Source organism: Cyprinodon tularosa, unplaced genomic scaffold (assembly GCF_016077235.1).
Source record: "Cyprinodon tularosa strain WSP-4 unplaced genomic scaffold, ASM1607723v1 ctg135, whole genome shotgun sequence".
NCBI lineage: Eukaryota > Metazoa > Chordata > Actinopteri > Cyprinodontiformes > Cyprinodontidae > Cyprinodon > Cyprinodon tularosa.
Genome location: NW_024038168.1, coordinates 1,020,526 through 1,039,663, shown reverse-complemented (window position 1 = coordinate 1,039,663; position 19,138 = coordinate 1,020,526). Strand labels below are relative to the sequence as shown.

Below are 19,138 nucleotides of genomic sequence, written 5' to 3'. Positions count from 1 at the left end.
ACAAGTACACATAGTGAGTAACGGTCTTAAATGACACGTCTTAAAAAAACAAAAACAAACATCTATTATTAAATCAAACAAAAAATTAACAATGGATACCAAATGGAGGGAGCGGCAATGCATTTGTTTTTTTTCACCTTTTGTGATCTCAAGGAATGGCTGAATAATGAATCTGTCAACTTCTTGGACAATAACAATAGAAGAAGAAAAAAACTGCTCATATTGGCCTAAAAATCGGTTGGCGGACGTGTTAGTTTATCTCTAATAACCTTAATTCACCAACATATTTTCTAACTGGAGCTGATTATGAAGAACAATAAACAAAGGTAGCGAAAGGTTAGACTGATGCTAAGGAGGCCATCTAACCTCATAGACTTGGAAAAAATCAACACAAGATCCATTTTTAAAATGCCAGCAAAAATTTGCATTTATAAAGGGTCTGCTGATTGCTGGCTGCTTTCTTATTATTATTTTATAGAAAAGCTGAAGCTAATTTGCAGTTGAAAGAATGTTCAGTGATGTTTGTTCTTGTTTATTAAGCATCAGATAAAAACTAAGTTAGAATTTTTATTAGAAACAGCATTATGTACAACAAATAAACATATATGTGGCTGTACTTTCATTTACTTGATAGAGTTATGTAGTTGTGACAACATAATCTGTCATTTTACACTGAATGCATCAGACTGAGGCTTGATCTGTTGGTGCCATATTTCAATTTAGTCCAGACATCCCTCAGTCAGTATAAATATTAGATACCACAAGGACAGACTGTCATTTTCTATTATTACAGATTTCAAGTTAATGTGTTCATTAAACGCCTGAAAAATGAAGAGGACGTATTTGTTAAGGAGCCTCAAAGACCTGGATTTCATTGTATGTTTGTGATTATTTCTAATTCAGCCGAGCAAAGAAAGTATATCCTGCATTTAATTTATTTAGAGCTTTATTAGCTTTATTGAGATTAAAAATAATCCAACATCTGAATTACTAAGCATTACCTGTCATTCAGCATCTTCTTTCATAAATAGTAATAGACATGTTAAACAGAACATATTTCTCTATCCACATGATATCATGTATTTTAGAATTGGGTTCATATGCAGCCACACTCAGAGCCTCGCTAAAGGTCTCGTCATGCTGCTGTAATTACTCTCCTGCTTACAGTCTCTTAGCTGCTGTCTGTCTCCTGATCCATCCAGATGCAGAGCGCACTGGCTCCTAATTGGGGTCCTGATGTCAGCTTTGCTTATAAACACCTGCACGCCTTGTTTTCTGGGGTGTTCTCCACAACTCTCCCTCTCCGTCAATCAGTCAAGACTAGTTTCCTCCCACAGCCAAGACTATTGTGCATGTACACATGCCTAGGGATCCACAGGCACGCATGCACTCACAGAGCAGAGCCAGAGTGACCTAAGTTCATTCTTAATTGGTGCAGATCCAGCCCATCTTCTTCCCCTCTGTACCCCGACTGCCAGAATGTATTCACACCTGCTCGCCCACATGAAAAAAGGGAGGCATTCCCTGAGGATCGCTCCACAGTCGTTAAGAAAGTGGTCTGTGTGCTACAGCATGCCCCTGCGTCTGTCTCCTGCTGTTCCTAACAGTCTGAGTTCATATTCACAGTTCAAATTGGGTCCAACGAGTGCCATTTAACTCTACACCAGCAACATTTCTGCCATGTTTTATTTCTTGTGAGGCTCTGTGACCCTGTTTAGCTCAGTTTAAGACCCTTAAACATTTTTACTCATGAGGGAGATTCATTTATTTTAGGCAGGCACCTTGAAGAGATTCTCAGATTCTCTAATTCAGACGGACCAGTAAAAGAAAGACCCTTTGTAGCATTAAGCATTCATCAACTGCATAATGAAAGGAGGATGTACTGATGAGAAGGCACATGATAAGCATGTTACAGGTTTATCTGCCACGTTTTATATGACAACCAGCTTCCATAAAGACATTTATTTTTTCTTCATTTACAGATATGCTCTGATCTAAGCTGTGTGGCTGGTATCTGATATCTTTGATACTTTAGCAAAGCTTTTATCTGATAAAGCCTAGTTTAGCATTTTTAAAACATTTTTAAGATTTTTTTTGTTTCCAGCCATTATTAGATCTTTATGTTAAGAGTTAAGGCGACAGCAAATAATGTATGAGAGAGCTGGGATTCTATAAAAGAGATTTACTAAAGTTTAAGAAAGGAAAAGAGTATTTAAAATAGACATATTAAGCAGACTTTGAAATCTTTAGTCTGATATCCAAATTGGCTTTTACTGTTGCAACACGGTTGGAAACTCTAACTGGGTGTTAAGCGTTAAGCTAGGAAATTTAATTGATTTTAAGTTGGATAAATTAAACTGGAAAACAATTCTGTGAAATGTAGGAATTTTTGACCAATTAACTTTTATACATTTGAATCAATCAAGTTATTGTATCCAAACGTGATTATCTTCATTGATTTTTTCTTTAAAAAAAAAAACAACAAAAAAAATCTTGAGATTTTAAATGCAAAATCTGGTATTTTCAACTTTAACTGTTTAAGTCCTTACTTTTAATTTCGTTTTCATTGCCTAATGTTGTGATGGAAAAACAACAAAAAACTGTAGTTTATTATCTGATACACCGTTTGAAAACGATATTCAGCCTATGATCTGACTTTAAAAGGCTTATATCATGCAAATTCAGCTTTTTTGAGCTTTTATGTATGTTTTAATTTGGTTCAAAGTTGAGATCAATACATTATTCTAACCTCTAATCTTCAGAGTAGCAGCAATTGTCCTTTTTTTAATCAGTATCTTAGTCACATAAAGCTGAGTTATAGTTGCCCTTCCGGGTCCTGTGCAGATCTTTAAGGACAGTGTTTGAGCCTGAAGAAGCTCTGTAGCTATTGATACTATACTTTATAGCTCACATTTCTTCGTCTCTTACCTTTTTGTTTTCTGTTACTTCCCTCTGTTCTTAAACTAATGATTTATTTATCTGGGAACAGTCTTCATCACCTTGATTCTAACTGGTTGCACTAAGAAAGGAGCTAGATGTATGAATATATTTATATTTTATATTTATTTCCTTTCTCTGTATTATGCGATACGTTGCGCTTTCATTTGTTTAATTACACAGCTCTGATGGGTTCCTTTCCCCGCCTATCTTTTCTTGCCCCCTGGCCTTGTCCTCTTTCCGTTGTTGAAACTGCTAATTTCCTTTCTGTTCTCAGTAGAAAGAAGCAAATGTTGCAGCATCCACAGGAGCACACACCTGCCGTTTAGCCTGTCTGTTAAAACTAGTTTTAGGGAAAAAATCTCAAATGCAGCTACTCAGTAGCCCTCGGTATCAAGTCTTCAGCCAGCTGCAGAAAAGGAAAGCATCTCTGATGCTGTATTGGTGCATTTTTATCTAGTGAGCTAAAGCAGGTGTTGCATAGAATGCAACAGAAGTTGTGCTCAGTGGGGAAGAATGCTTGAGGCGATGGGGAGGAAATGGGAGGTTATAGAGCTGTGGTGGATGACGGGAAAGAGGATGATGGGTGGATGGAGAGATATGGAAAGACTCCATAGTGGATAAAAGAGGGCAGCATTAAAATCTGGATGCGCTGCTTCGTCTTCCATGACTCATCAATCATCAGTGACGCATCGGACTTGCAGGGTGATAAGGACTCTCACTTCCAAGAGATGACGGGCTTTTTCTCATTGGACACATAACCAGTTGTTGGAAAAATTACAGGTTAGGGGGCCAAAAAGTGTAACCTAGCATGTTTATTTACTCTCCTCCTCTCCTTTTGGTGAGTGAGGACTCGGATGCATCAAGTCTGCCTCAGATTATCATAATGTTCATGGCTGGAGTTTGTGTAGACTGCCTTGGGAAAAGTATTTATACATTTTCAATATTTTTTTCCACCACAGTTACAGCTGCAAACTTTTCAGGGTACGTCACTTCCAGGTTTACTGAGATTTCTAGCTGTTCATAGCTTAAGATAAGCCAGATTGGTTACAGGACATTTGTAGATATCAAATATTGCGTAAAAAAGACATTTTAAAAAATGTCTGTGGATGCAACAAAGCAAAATCTGGGGTATAAATACTTTAGGCTACCATTGCACTATGGAAGCAGATGGTTTAGTTGCTTTTTTTATTACTCCATCTAAGTTGTCCTCATTGCTATTGTGCGCAGGTTGAAAAAGATCTACAGCACCCTTGAAAGCAGATGACAGATGAAATGCATTCCTTTCTTCTCCTTTTGTTATTTACGGAAACACAGCTCAAGTAGGGTGAAAATGTAAAAGTGGATCATTGCTGCACTCGACAGCTCCTGTTGGTCTAATGGTGGGCAAATGCACCAGCAGCTTTTAAGTGCCTCCTGTCATAAAGCACTCTCTAGATCAGTGTGCTCTGAAAATGATCTATTATGGGCACAAAACACCAATACACAAACTTGCTAAACCCGTCGAAACAAACTTAGGTTTAGGTTCCTACAGTCTATTTAATGTGGACTGGGTTGTATTCGCCCGTTATAGAAAGATAAATACTGATGATGGGTCCCCGCATAGACCAAAGCAGGAAATCAATTTACTGTATGGCCAGGAAGCATTGTATTTTTGCTCCGTTCGCACAAAAAAATTCTGCTGACTGAATGTTCCAGTGGCACCATAACGAACAGCACTGCGGCCCAGGAAAACGGTGCTGAGGTGGTGGGGGTGAGGGCCTTCTCGCTAGGAGCCAATGATTCACCTTTTGTCACATTTAGTTTGCTGGAGGCAAAGTCCTGTGAAGCACTGCTTGTTGCTCTGAGACGAGGGGAACTGCTTTCTCTCTCCTCCTCTACCAGTCTGCCCCGGCTTTAGACCTCCATCGCCAGTGGCTGAGTAGGAAAATATCTACCCCTGCGCCGCCTTTTTGTTTCCATGACGATGCTCTGCCGACATTCTGCCATAGGTTTCCATCAGAGTGAATGTAACGTTTATGGGAGGTGGGAAGTTTTACCCTGCTCCTTTAAAAACCAGGACAACCTAAAAACGTTTAATCAAAGATGTTATGTCTTCTGCAGAAGCATGGAGGCATTTAACAAGCTGCCGTCCAACAGACAGATGCTCACTGCTCATATGAGCTTGTTACTTATTCAGCTCGCTACAACAACTGTTGCTTGGAAACGGTCTACTAGTGGTCACAGTCACCAGGTACTGTCGCCACGGCGACAGATGGACCCACCTGTTGGGAGCCATCGCTCCGAGGAAGATCTACCGCGGCGTACATGCGTACGCACCACGCCTTGGACAGACTGACTAAGCTGCTTAGTAATGTCTTCCGTTTAGAGACTGCTGTGATGCCAGGCTGCTGCAACAGTTCCTGTCTGTTGACTGGAGCCGTGTTTTTTTTTTGTCACACTGTACTGATCCCAAATTTTTATTTTTGAACTGCACATTCTGCAGATTGCTTTTTTACGTACACAATGACACCAAGCTGCATTAACTCAATACAAATCAGAGTTGGTACACAGTAAATTACAAGCTGCCTTTATTGTTTTCTCATTTCAAGCAGTGAAGTTTTTTTTCTCACAAATAAATCTCTAGACATGGAATATGATTAGTCTGAAGCTTGATTTTGAAGATGCACCAGTCACTAGTGTGATCAGATCTTCAAGTTCCTACCTAAATTTAATTTAGCTTTTCTAACTCGATTGGATATTTATTGTTTATATTATTTATTAAGAGCAGAGGTAACGTCATAACTTGCAAGATGGAGTAGTTCCCTGCATAACGGGTGTTTAATATATAAAAAAAGACAAAAGTTTTGGAACTTTTTAAGCTGTTTAGCATCCCGTAGCAGCAAATATTGCAAAGAGCATTAAAAAATGACATAATAGGGTGTATTCTCTGCAGAATTCTGAGTGAGATTTTCAAATTCGGTATGTTGCATGACAAAGAGACGTTGAAGGTGATGCTCTCTCTCGTATTGCAACATGCATGAACCTCAAGTAGGTCTCTGCATAAGGTCAAATATAGCTAGAGTTTAAAGCTGGCTTTTATATCTATATCTGCTTACATGGAGTCTTATTGGTTTAGTAACGCTTTCCCCGCTGAAGAGGGTTTTTGATATCCTAACCTAATAAGATGATTTAGTGTGTTGACTGATCTGAAATATGGACCAAATTTTTGAGCTTCTGCTTGAAAGATTGCTAAAAATTGTTTCGATCTAGTCTCCTGCTACTTCCTCTCTACATCTCTGTGTATTTGGTCTCTGTACTGAAGAGAATGGATTGTTAATCATGAGGGTCAGTTAGACAAGTTGTGGTCAGTCATTTAAAGGAAGCATTTACAGGTAAAGTCCAGAGAAAAGAATAAACCCTTCAGCAGTCATGGTTCATTTTTATATTTGAGCCTGAAGGATTGAGAGGAGCGCTACTTCATGGGCAGCCAGAGTGCAGGCCGGTTCGCCCACCTGTCTAAAACTGCTCTTTCCTTCCTCTTGTGGGTAATTGGGTACGGAGGTCGGTCCAAACATCCACCATGCCTTTGATCTGAGAGCTTCAAACACATTCTGCTGCTACGCCTACTCGCACACAAAAGCCAGCAGATCTGCTTCTCCCTGCAATTTTAATGCTGACCTTTGTAGCATTCACTTTTTGTGTTTTCTGCTGTGATTTATGGCTCTATCTTTCAATTATTTTAACTAATGTTTAGCCTCAAAAATTATAGATTTTTTTTATCAAGACTTTGAGAAGCCGGTAGCTTGTTTGAATTGTTAATATTTGAACATCTGCTACACCTGCAATCTCTTTCTTTCCCCCCCTGAATGTATTAGGGAATAAAAATTGGCTGCAATTGATTCATAAAGAATAATGAAATTCTATCTCGACTTTTTCACCAGATATGCACCGATCAACCGGACAGGGATCGAACCCGATGTGTTTTCCTTCGATCTGTTCTGATCTCAGCTGTCTGAAGTTTCATTCATTTTTAATTTATAATCCCACCAACTGACAGTTACACCAATCATTCAGAGGATCATGTTATTTCATTTTCTGCTGGACTTCCATCATTTATCGTGAAAAACACCAGATCCACCAATTTGATTTAAATATCTATCTGTCGGGTATTAATGAAAAGGGGGCAGATCAATTTAGTCTACTTATATAATAAATCTAGGTTAGGTTAAAAACATTTTGAACACCAGAAAAATTATACCCCGTTATGGACGTCCGCCTTTGATTTAATAAATACAGTCAATCAGAACCTTTATAGTTGCTTTTGTGTTTTCAGGATGGAATTTAACATGTTAACATGATTTACTGGTTTATTGATTTCCTTTTCTGACCTTTTAATAATCTCAAGTTGCCTTCCAGGAGATACATGCTTGCTATTTGCTCGTAGAGAGAAGTTCGATTCAGTTCAAAAATACTATGTTAATGCCAAAGGGAAATGAAATGTTGCAGTAACTCAGGTTATTTTTTTATGCAGGTGTTGACAGCTGTAGGCAAGACGGATATTCTGTAGCTGTCTGTGTTGCACCGTATCTGGGGAAGGCTCTGACTGAAGACACTCGCCTTTTAAAAAAATTAACAGTATTGATAAGAACATTGAGGCAAACAGACCTCTGATTTCAGGAAATTATCAGATTATCCAAATTCAAATATCGGAATCAAGCCTTAATCACAAAGGAAAACCTCCACAATTTCCATTCCATAAACACATCAATACAGTGTGGTTTTTGATACTTCTTTGTTTTAGAATAATAATCACCAGTTAAGCATAAGGATTATATACTTGAGCCCATTAATGGGAAAAATCACATCATCTTATCACTCTCTGTTGGATTTAATACTACTACTTCTAGCAGGAATCCTTCTGCTCCTTATATTTTTATTTATATGATGTAGTGTAAAAAAAAAATCTGAAATTGGTTAGACTTTAAAGAAAACTGTTGATGCATAGAAAAAGCCTGATGAGAGCATCTCCAATGTCGACTGTCAGCATCCCTTTCCATAAGAGAGAGTATTACTACAGACCCTTAATAAATTACTCCAAACAGCCGGCCGGGGGGGAAACTGGGAGAGAATAATTGAAGGAAAGAAGGACTTGGAAGAAAACTACTGCAGACGTAACCCAGTTGGAGTTGTCAGCTGTGAATGAACCCAGATGTCTGAGAGATAAAGCTGAGTGGAGCCTGTGTGCATGCATGTGTGAGCAAGATCGAAATCCTCTCAGATTCCCTGAAGAATTCACACTACAGAACCCAGTAGCCTCGATTCATGCACGTTTTTATTCATTTTGCCGGTTTGGTGGTGTCCACGCATTGTTAGGTTGTATAAAGGGTAGTCGTCTCTTGAATTGTTTCCTACATTGTTAGTAAAAGAAGCAGGGTGGACTCAGGGGAGGCGTTGAGGTCAGTCGTATTTCAGAAACAAATTGTCCCTCTCTAGATGCAGGCCTTTCCACGCATTCCAGCAACATGTCACTCTTTATTTTCCAAGCGTAGGTGTCTGATCCTGATATTTCTGCAATGATTCCTTTCTTTTTCCTGCCTGCTCATGCAGAAACACGTCCGTCATACCTCAAGCACACTTTGATTTGTGTTGGAGCCACTACTGCATGCAGCCATCTGATGCTTGCATCCGTGCGTGCGTTTGGGTATGTGTGTGCCTGCGCGGCGCAGAATAGATGTTTACCAGCGTTTGAGGGAGGGAAGCTGAGATAGAGCGTAGAGAAGGAAAAGGGAGGGAGAGAGAGAGCGCAATGATGCTGAGGGAAAAACGGGAGGGAGGACAGTGAACGGCGAGGTGAGAGAGAGGGAGGACGGGTGGGAGAAAAAAAAAAAAGCCAGAAAGTAAGGGAGAGACCTGGAGGACGCACCAACTGCCTATAGATGCTGGAGCCTTCGACAGCGGAGCGCAGCGCTCAGCGGACACAGGAAGATGGTCTCAGTAAGAGGGGAACTGACGATTGCCTATAATTTAATGTTCAATATCTTGGACTCCTTCTCCATGGGTAATGCCTTCGGCCAGGAACTCCCGAACAAAGCTCGCTTTTCTCTTCTTTACTCCTCTCTCTTTATTCCTCGGCTTAATTGCTCACCAGCGTTCTTTCCTCCGCTCTTAGCTCACACTTTTGTTTCTTCAAACACGCACACAGGCGCACTCTCTCTCTCTCTGATGCGTGTAGCCGGGGTCTAGCGAGCGCCGGGTAAGCCCTCGGGGGCCAGCCCCACTCTCTCGCTGCGCCAGTCAAGCTGAATACTGGACACGGCGGTGATGCAGATAGATAGCGCTGCCTAGACCCCCACCCCGCCACATCCCACCCCCTCTATCCCTTCCTCGAACGCTAGCTGTGGATTGGCAAGCAAAGGCACCCAGCAGGGAAAGAAATAAGATGCAGTAAAGGGGCTGAGGGTTAGATGAGCGCCTCTTTGACATTGTTTGGGACTCTGCGCTATGAAATGTTTTTGTTTTTTTCCTTTCCTTCACTTTTTATCTGAACATGGATTAAAAACTCCAACGTTAACCATCTCCCTTTGTCTTTTTCTCTCCTCTGTCTGGCTTCACAGGAGTGGCACCTGCTAAGAAGAGCCCCAAACTGGTAAGTTCTGGCATTGCCACTCATTTTCAGCCATCTCTACTGCCTGGTCGCAGCCTCCCACACCCCCCACCCTGTGTGCTGGAACTTGTGATGATGATGTTGCTCTGTTTGTTGACATGGGGTGCTATGCTTTGCGGGGGCGGATCCCTGTAGCTTTTCATGAGATCCCCCCCGCCCCTCTGCTGGTGGAGGATGGGACGAGGGGCTTTGATGCTCCGCGTGAGCTGGGTTGCTAACAGGCTGATTATGGCTTCACGCTGGTTTGGAGCGTGCGAGCAGAACGTGTGATCATGGCAGAGAGACATCTGCACTATTAGACCCCTTCCACCACGTCTCACTCAATGCATGTTTGTTTTTTGTTTTTTGTTTGTTTGTTTGTTTTGCAGGATTATTATGACCGGGCTCCTCCATACAGAGATTACACTAGGATGGTATGTGATGTTTAGAAAGTTTGGAAGGTTCTGTGTATGAGGTGTTGGTGCTGGGTATATCATGGTGGTGGCTTCATTTCAAGGAGTACTAAGTGTAGAAAAGGCATTGGCCTGTGTTCTCCCTCTATTATAACCATTTAAAATACACCAATATTACAGTATTGACAAAGAAATGTTCAACAGATAATTAGAGCAACAATCATTCCTACTATTGGTCATATTCATAGTGCATCTTTAATTTGATCTAAAACATTATTAGTAATTAAAAGATAAAGGCTTAATTTAAAAAAACTGAATCAGGTTGAAGGTTTCTTCTGCTTTGTTCACAGAGTAAACCTTTTAATGAAGTATCGCAGGATTAAAAAAGCTGACAGTACCTTGCTAGTCGGACTGTCTGCTCAGGCAGATCCTAAAGTTAGCCGCTTTACAGGCAGATGCCCTCATCTGTTTTAAACAATGTTTAACCTTAGGGAGCCAAATGTTGACTTTATGTAACAGGACGTTCCGTGGTAAAGTTAGTGCTTTCCTGAAAAACCAGTAAAATGTCCAGAATACTGATTGCATTGAGAAAATATCCCTCTTTTTGATGCTGATGTGACAATTATGCGCCGTGTTCGTCCATTGTTAGCGTGGAGATCCTATAATCCCTTTGAAATGCAATTTGTACATTCCTACATTCAGTCATTGAGATATTTCTTTATTAGACACTATATGCATTCCTTTTTGTTCTGTTAGCCCCTATTAGATATTGTAGGTATGAACACTCATCGATTTGAATAAATATAACCAATCTGATGCTGGGAGAAATTTAATATAAACAGGTTTCCTTACAGCAGGCAGTGATTAGAGTATAGAAAAAATTAGCTTAAATAATCATTTGTCAAAGTGGGTGGAACATTGCCACCTGGTGGCTATTGATTTATGTTTGGTCTAAAATTAAACCAGTGAGTAAATAATTTATTGAGTCTTATAATTTAGGATATAATGGACCCTAAAAGATTTTAAGGAGGGTCAAATTTAACATTCTAAAACTACTGGGAGTCATTTGTTTCTGAACAGCTACATTTACGTTCTTTAGCAAGAGGAAAAACACAAGAGCCTTTTAAAAGCCAGCTGATCAGCAGTGTGCAGCAACAGGTTGGGGAGAGGGAGCACGACTCTACTCTATGCTTCACAAATCTGCGTCTCCAGAGGAGCCTCTGGCATCTAAAGGTGTGATCATTTCTGCGGTTTGTAAATGTAGCTTGAACCAAACGTCAACATACTTCAGCAGCGGCAGCTGTCCTCTGTGGATAGCAGCAACCATTAAAGCAGCATGATCCTACACCTCCCACCTTGTCTGTCGTCTTCTTGTTCCTCCAATCAACGTTATTGGTGCAGGACAAACCAATGCCTCAGACCGGTACATTAAGGGAGAATTCTGAGAGTGGGGGGGGGGCAAAACTAATAGATCCATCAAGAACAAGAGATTTGTTTTCATTTGAAAAGAGAGGGACGTCTGGACTTCATGTGCATCGAACACTTAAGGTAAAGAAATATTGGCTCGAACAAAAAAGGTTCCATATACTTGAAAGAAAAAAAACAGAGAGGATATAATTTAGTGAACTGACGGATGAAACGAGTCCTGAAGTGTTGTTAGCCTAAAACAATAGCATTCCTCTTCCTTTAACTATCGATTTTCAACTTTGCCATCCACTCAAACCACCAAGTGCAATTTGCCGCTCCCACTTAATATTTTCAAGAGCATCAAGCTTCTTTTATGTCTAACAAGGATTATGAATATAAACATGAATTGCAGAGGTGTGGGAGGCAGATTCAGTGAGTAATGAGTCAGAATTTATTGAAGACATAGCTGCACTTTGAAGGCCAAACACTTTGATAGTTGAGAACTGACGACCCCCTCCCACCCCTAGCCCCACTATTTTTATCCTTCATATCCCAAGTCATGCAGCCACATAACGTGAACAGTCTTAACCGCTGTCATTTTTTTCCCCCATGCTCTGACTGTAACTCTTTAATTTTGCTGCTTTCTGTTTGAAATCGTCACAGCAGGGTGATTTTTGCACACTACGGATAAAGTGTGAAAAAATTAAATAAAATATGCCTTGGGAAGGCTGTCAGCTTACACTTGAGCTAAGAAGTATATGTGCTTTATTCAGACACCTCAAATCCAAGTGTTTAAGCACCCATGTAATTGAGCGGCCGGGTGCAATTTATGACTTTTCCAGTAAAACCATCATTTCAAACCCAAAAGTGCTTCATTCACTGCAATATTTTTTTTTCCTCCTTATGCAGCATGGAATGCAGTTCTTTGTTAAAACTCCCCCCCTCTGCTAAACAAAAGGACTAGGCAGTATGGCCCTTTCTAAATTGATCCACAGTGTTTGCATTGCTCAGTTGAATGACTTAATCATGAAAAATCACTACGTGATCTTTCTCTGTCCTGTTGTAAGCCAAAGGAATTTCTCTGAATGAAAGGCCTTGATTATTCTGTTAGTTGATTAAGGTGGAAACGCAGCCGCAGCGACACGCTCTTGGAGTCTGCTTCCTTTTACCCTGAGGAGAAGCAATTGTTCATCTTTCTTGGCGCTTTAATGTGAAACTCTTTTGTATTCATATCTTCATCGTCTCCATTTCTCCTCTCCACAGCCACATCCCTGATCCTTCTGTCTTATCTGCAGCAGAAAATTCAATAACCCTTATATGTCAACTCTTGAGTTTAATCGTCCATGCTCCATTAAAGCCTGTTTTAAAGAGTCAAATGATATTGATCTACTTCCTTTACAGCAATTGTCCAGGAAGGACAGTCAGAACAGTTCCCAGCATAGCGTCTCCAGCCATCGGAGCGCCCACACCGACTCGCCTGTGCACTCGTCTCTGGCACCCCCTCTCAGTGAGAGCAGCACGCCGCCGGCCCCGTCGCAGCCCTTGCCTGGCCTGCCTTCCCAGGACTCTCAAGGAGACGGAACCACCCACCGAAAACCAGACCCCTTTAAGATCTGGGCCCAGTCCAGGAGCATGTATGAAAGTAGGCGTAAGTATATATATTTTTGGTGGCGGTTGGATGAGGGCTGCATGGGGCAGTGGGACGGAGACCCTTGGTGTGTTTGCAAGCTGAAGCTTTGGGAAACGAGGCCTGTGTGTAAGTAGCCGGTTTTAGACTCTGAACTGAGCCTAGTGCTATGAACATTCTTATGCTGCGTTCTCTTTGTTCTCTAAAGTAGGATATGTAGACTTCCTTCTTATTTCCCCTTCTAACTGCCTGTATCTCATTAAACAACCAGGATACAGTGCAATACAACCTCTGTTTATGAACATGTTCATTTACTGCTTGAGGTACAGTATTTTCCTAACTATTTAAGTACCAACATCAAAAATCTAAAATTATCATATATTCTGATAGCATAAAAATATCAACCATTTATTGGACCTATAGCTGCATTTCCTTATATTATAGAAAATTCTCAAAGGTGTGTACAAAGTGATCCATAGTTGGTATTAGATCAGTTTTAGAAAAAATTAACAAAACTTCAAAGGCAAAAACTGACAAAGGGGAAAAACAACCATACGCTATTAGCAGTATAGTAGTTAAAAATCCCCCTGAATTCCAGCTTGGTAGGGACATTATTTCCCAGATCTAAATGTATCCACCAGAGGCAAATAAAACGCAGCATTAAGTATGTTCTTGTATATTTTCAGGTGCTGGATTCCCTCATCTGAAAAGAAATCTAACATACCACATTTACCCTAGCTTAGCTAACACTGAAAGCGAGATTTTAAAGTTGGCTTGACTATGTCCAAATACGTACATCGTTGTTTGTTACTTACAGAGCAGACATAAACCAGTTAGATTTTGTCTTCCTCTCGCTCTCACTGTGTTACGCTAAGTTAGCCCTAACTTTTGGTGTGAAGTGCTGCTTTTAATCTGACCTAAAGCTTTTCTACCACCCTTGATCTTCAGTTTCATTTTGCCTTCATTCTGACATTTGGATGTCCTCATAATTTGGACATCCAAATGTCAGCTAATTTAGCCATTAACCGATTCCTGGATGATGCAACCAAAGCTCACCAATGGTAACCAGCGATTGCAGATTATATCCCAGAAAAAAAGAGTTTTTAGCTAATATTTTCTGTCTTTTCAAATGATGGTCTAACGATTCCTCTTTAGTTCATTCTTTAGCACTAAAACCTCTTGCAATTTTTTTTCACAGTGTTGGTAGACGTACATCTTAGTAGATTCCAAAGCACTTTTTTTTTTTCAAATTACCGCTCTACTAGATAGCTCCAATTAATAAGAATAACCCTCAGACCCTCTGTCAGTTTTAAAGCTAAAGAAAGAAAGAAAACACATGAGTGCAAGTGCAGTTAAATGACAACATCTCAGCAGATGCCCAGGCAGTTCCTGTCGGCGAGTTTTTCATTATTTAGTGGCCTGTAGAAAATGCTTCTGCAAAAAGTAAAGGCAAAAAGTGAGGAGGAAGGGGAAAAGAACCAGACCTGAGATAGAAGATAATTCTCCAAGGCAGTTTTAATGTGGTAGATTTCCAAAATTGCTTCAGTTAGTTACCTCATTGCAGATAGAGACAAATAAGAACAATGATTAAGGAATCATGTTTTTTTTTTTTTTATGAAAGTGAATTGAAAGCATCCGATGGAGAACAGACCATAACAAACATGGAAAATGTAACGCAGAGAAAGGTCAGGAGGAATACCTGGAATTAGAGAGGACAGGTGACCCCTATCAGGAGGCGTGAATCCTCTCCCTCCCCCTCATGCTGCTGTGAGCTTTCATTTCTAAAGTCCTTCTGTATTCATTCCGTAGGGCTCAGGCAAAGAAATTTTCTACTTTTGCTTTCACTGTAATAACACGGTCTGCTGAGATCAAGGTCTCTCCATGCATCATGGCTTGAATGATTTCCATTTTCACAAATAATCCTTTCAAATACTGGCACATCATTGACCTACATCAAATTAGCTGGGCCAGAAAAGGTTGGAGGCTTCATGTTTTATTGGCCTCTGTTTTGATTATCTTTGGGCTTTAACATGTTCCCAGATTAATTTTCCTAATGTTTGAAACAAGCGTTCTGTTGCTTTGGCTCTGCACGTCTATTTTTGAAACATCCTCGTATGCCCAGTTGCCTCACCACAGGGATCACTTATGGATCTAATAACCGCCATGGGCAGATTGCAACAGTTAGCCTTTGACTTTTTGGTCGCTCCACAGAAACATTTTGGGTCGGAAGAGCTACTCTCTGCATGGATTTTAAATGTTGACCAAAGGGACAGATTGGTAACAGGAATCTTTTTGGTTTTGGTGGTTTTGGCAGCAGCCACATGATATGAAGTTCATTCAAATATCTCTGGGGTTTTGCTCAGAAACGCACAGCTGCATCTGTAGAAATGTTAACTCAAGTCCAAGCATCCCCATTTACTATGCCATTTTTTTTTTGCACAATTTGTTACATTACAGCTATAATTTTTAATATGTGTATTTGGATTTTATGCGATACATCAACATGAAGTCAAACAATTAAGATGGGGAGCAGGCAATGCATTCGCCGTCAACAGTAAGATAGATGGCACCTAAGACAAGGAACTCCCGGAGGACTTGAGAAGTTTATGAAGCAGTTTCTGGAGAGATGCAAAGCTGGTAGAGCAGATCATTCCCACAGGCCATTCGCCGCTCTTAAGTACAATTCAAAAATACCATATATTATATTTGAAAGCTCAAGCATAGGATTTAAAGATAAAAATTTAAAAAACATTAGGCTGCAAATTTAACTGATACTTATGCTGATGCCTATTTTCTTTTTGTTTATCTTGAAGCAATGTAGCTTTTAGCCACTAGCAGCACTGCAGTGTTACTACATAGCATTTATCTCAGTTAGCGAGCAAGAGGAGCTCAGACTGGAAAGTACTGCTCAGGGTCACACGACTCACTCAGTGTCCAGTCCGACACTCTCAAGTTACATATGCAAGTTTTTGAGATGAGTTTCCCGCACAGAGTATCGAATACACAACATATGCTGGATACTGACCTGAAAAATCATAAATCTCAAATGAAGCTAATGTGATGCAAAAGTTACAGGGTTTCTGGGGGTCATTAAAAATCATTAAATTATTATTTTTTAAATTAAGGCCTTAATTGGCATTAAAATTCATTAAATGTGTTTATTGTGGCATTTAAAATGCTTTATTAAAAACATTTTTTATAAAAATTGATTTCGTCAGACATATATCATGATATATTTGCGTGGAACTGCTTCCGGTTGATCGCAAAGCTGCATGTTCAGAAAAGAAACTTGAGTCTGAGAAAAAGCTAGAGAATGTGGGTAAAAAAAAGCTAATTTCAACAAAAGTGGTTGGAAAACGAGGAATTCAGGACATGGCTGCAGCCTGTCGACGGGTACCTGTTGGTAGCATTAAAATAATTTCTAAGAGCATTAAAAAGCATTAAATTTGAGTTATTCATTCCTGTATAAACCCTGAGTTAACTACGGTATCTTTGAAAAAAAACAATATATGAAAAATCTTTTAATATTTTCTGACCATCTGACTGCTTTCAGTATGTCATTTTCTGCATCATAGTGGAGGAGAAATCCCATTAAACGCATTACAGCTGCAATTCCAGTGAATTATGCTTCTGCATATATTGACTGAGGAGTCTTAATATACATGAAGACCAAATTAAGGCATCATATGCATCATTTTCCGGCTCCACTTCACAATGATGCTCTATTATCTATCATATAAAATCCCCATACGTATGTTTAGGGTTGTGAAAAATGGGTTTGTGGTTGGTTTAGTGAAGATATAAATAGTTTTTTTTTCAAAGCAGTGTAGCAGCTGTTTAATTCTATTTTTGGATAGGGAGCAGACTTTAGTTGTTTTTTTTTCCTTTCTTGTGTAAAACTACTTTAGACCAAAAATAAATGCTCTCGTCTTTGGATTCCTCAGTCGCTAGCTCCTTTTTTTTTAATGACATGTGATAGTTGAGACAATTATTCACATTTGCACACAAAACATTTGTTTTCCCTTCCTTCCAGCTCTTATTATCCCAGTATGCGGATCCAGCTTAATGTCCTCCTTCAAACTCGTCTTGGATGGGGGTTTTTGTATTGGTGGTGGCTATAGAGAGAATTCCCTTAACATGACTGATGGCAGTTTATTGATTTCACAGTTCCAGACTTCCAGGAGCAGGACATTTTCCTGTGGAGGAAGGACACAGGCTTCGGCTTTAGGATCCTTGGAGGCAACGAGCCAGGAGAACCTGTAAGTCCCTGAAAAAATGACTGTATTGATTGAAATGAAACCTATTTATGTTGCTTCTCCAAGTACAATAAATTGTAAAGTATCCTTGTGTGAAATCAAGCTCAGAAAATTCAGTAACAATCATTTAAAAAGAAGGCTTTTTCCCCTCGGCTTTCAAGTGAGAATATTTACGGCTGTTTTGTGAAGTTGGGCTCTTGACAACTTCACATCACTGGATTTTAACAAGAAGCTTTCCCTTTAAAAAGAGTAGATCTCACACCAGGATATCTATTCTTTTATTCTGTTATTTGTTCAGGTTTACTGCCCAACACTGTTATTTCTTCTTTCAAGGAAAAATATTATTTGGCGTTGGTTTAAATTTGAAGTACAGTACAACTCTGAGCTAAAATGCAAAAATTAAGCATACATTGTTGCATAACATCTAGATAAATGAGTTGTTTCTTTCTCCTTGTTAGAGCCTATTTTTCTGCTTTGCCTATGTTCTAGATCTACATCGGCCACATAGTAAAGTACGGCGCTGCAGATGAGGACGGGCGCCTCCGATCCGGAGATGAACTGATATGCGTGGACGGCACGGCAGTGGTGGGCAAGTCGCATCAATTGGTGGTGCAGTTGATGCAGCAGGCTGCCAAGCAGGGCCACGTTAATCTTACTGTGCGACGCAAAAGCAGCTACACAGGTAAGAGCAGCAAACTACTCACCATTCATTTAACCTTTCAAATCAATCACTTTTCAAAGCCTAAGAAGATCATAGTGTGCCTCATTTAGTTCTAGGTTAGTTTTGAATGCTAGCTTTAGACTCCTGGCCAAATAATTTACCACTTAGGATAAAACAACTAAATCCTGTTTGTTTTTGATGTCTTTAGCAGATTTTGGGATTATAAAGTATTAAGTGTATTCAGAAAAGGTCATATTGAATTTAACAGATGTGTTATCATTAAATGCAATTTGGAAAACGTTCAGGGTATTAATTAAATTTGTACAAAAGGAACAAGGAAAAGCTTGACTTTTAAATCTTAGTTTTGCAGTATTTGTGAACAGTAGGGGGACTTTTTAAAAGTTTTAGTTCTTTGCCTTTTCAATTGTTTTTTTTTTTTTCCTCATGGATAAATTGGATTAGTCATGTTGGGTTCTAATTTTGTACGCTGCATCACACACTTAGACTTCAGTGATATGATGCCATTCTATTGATTTCCTCTTTAACTCCCTCCTCACATTGATCGGGAAGTTTATCTTTATGCAGATGACGATCGTTTTCTTATTATATATTGTCAAAAAAGCAAAGGGACTCAACATTTTGTTTCTCTTGTTTTCCCTCTGATTATTTAGTCTTAGCTAAAGTGTTGCCTGTAGGTTATTTGTCTAAAAATATATCCGAAGAGCCATTCAGCTCTGAAGGAAGCTTTTCTATGTTAAAACATCTTTTGATAACCAACTTCTGACGTTTTAATTTTTTGATTATGTTATTATCTCATGGAATAAGTGTGTAAGTCTGCCACGGCTAATTAGCTCAATCTTCTACAAATACCATAACCCCTTTAAATCACTATATTTAGTTGGCATAAAATGTTCTTTTTTTTCCTTTTCTATAACCGATCAGCAAAAACAGTGAGGATAAGTGACCGGCTGCTGTCTAATGGGGGCTGAACACAACAGCGAGCTTCGACTCTCGTCTTTGATTGGTTTTGTCCGAGCAGTGGTTTGAGATCAAGCATCAGCTTCAGTGACAATTATGCCGCTATATAATAATTTATATTAGAGGCTTGGTGCTTCCAGTTAACCTAACAGTCACGTTTTTGGTCTATGGGAGGAAGCTGGAGTACCCAGAGAGAACCTATGCATGCTCAGGGAGTACATGCAAACTTCATGC

General features: G+C 39.7%; 1 protein-coding gene across 7 annotated transcripts in view; it reads left to right on the top strand.

Moving 5' to 3' along the window:
* The window catches only part of magi1b (membrane associated guanylate kinase, WW and PDZ domain containing 1b), a 182,531-nt gene that overhangs the window by 144,709 nt on the left and 18,684 nt on the right, over window positions 1-19,138 (top strand). For 3 of the 7 annotated variants that reach the window (XM_038277884.1, XM_038277885.1, XM_038277882.1), the window contains exons 13-17: window positions 9,534-9,565; window positions 9,952-9,996; window positions 12,784-13,030; window positions 17,177-17,268; window positions 17,755-17,947. In XM_038277884.1, coding sequence (XP_038133812.1) covers window positions 9,534-9,565; window positions 9,952-9,996; window positions 12,784-13,030; window positions 17,177-17,268; window positions 17,755-17,947 — 609 coding nt within the window. The remainder of the gene's footprint in view (window positions 1-9,533; window positions 9,566-9,951; window positions 9,997-12,783; window positions 13,031-17,176; window positions 17,269-17,754; window positions 17,948-19,138) is intronic. The other 4 variants (XM_038277888.1, XM_038277887.1, XM_038277886.1 and 1 more) reach the window with 2 other exon arrangements.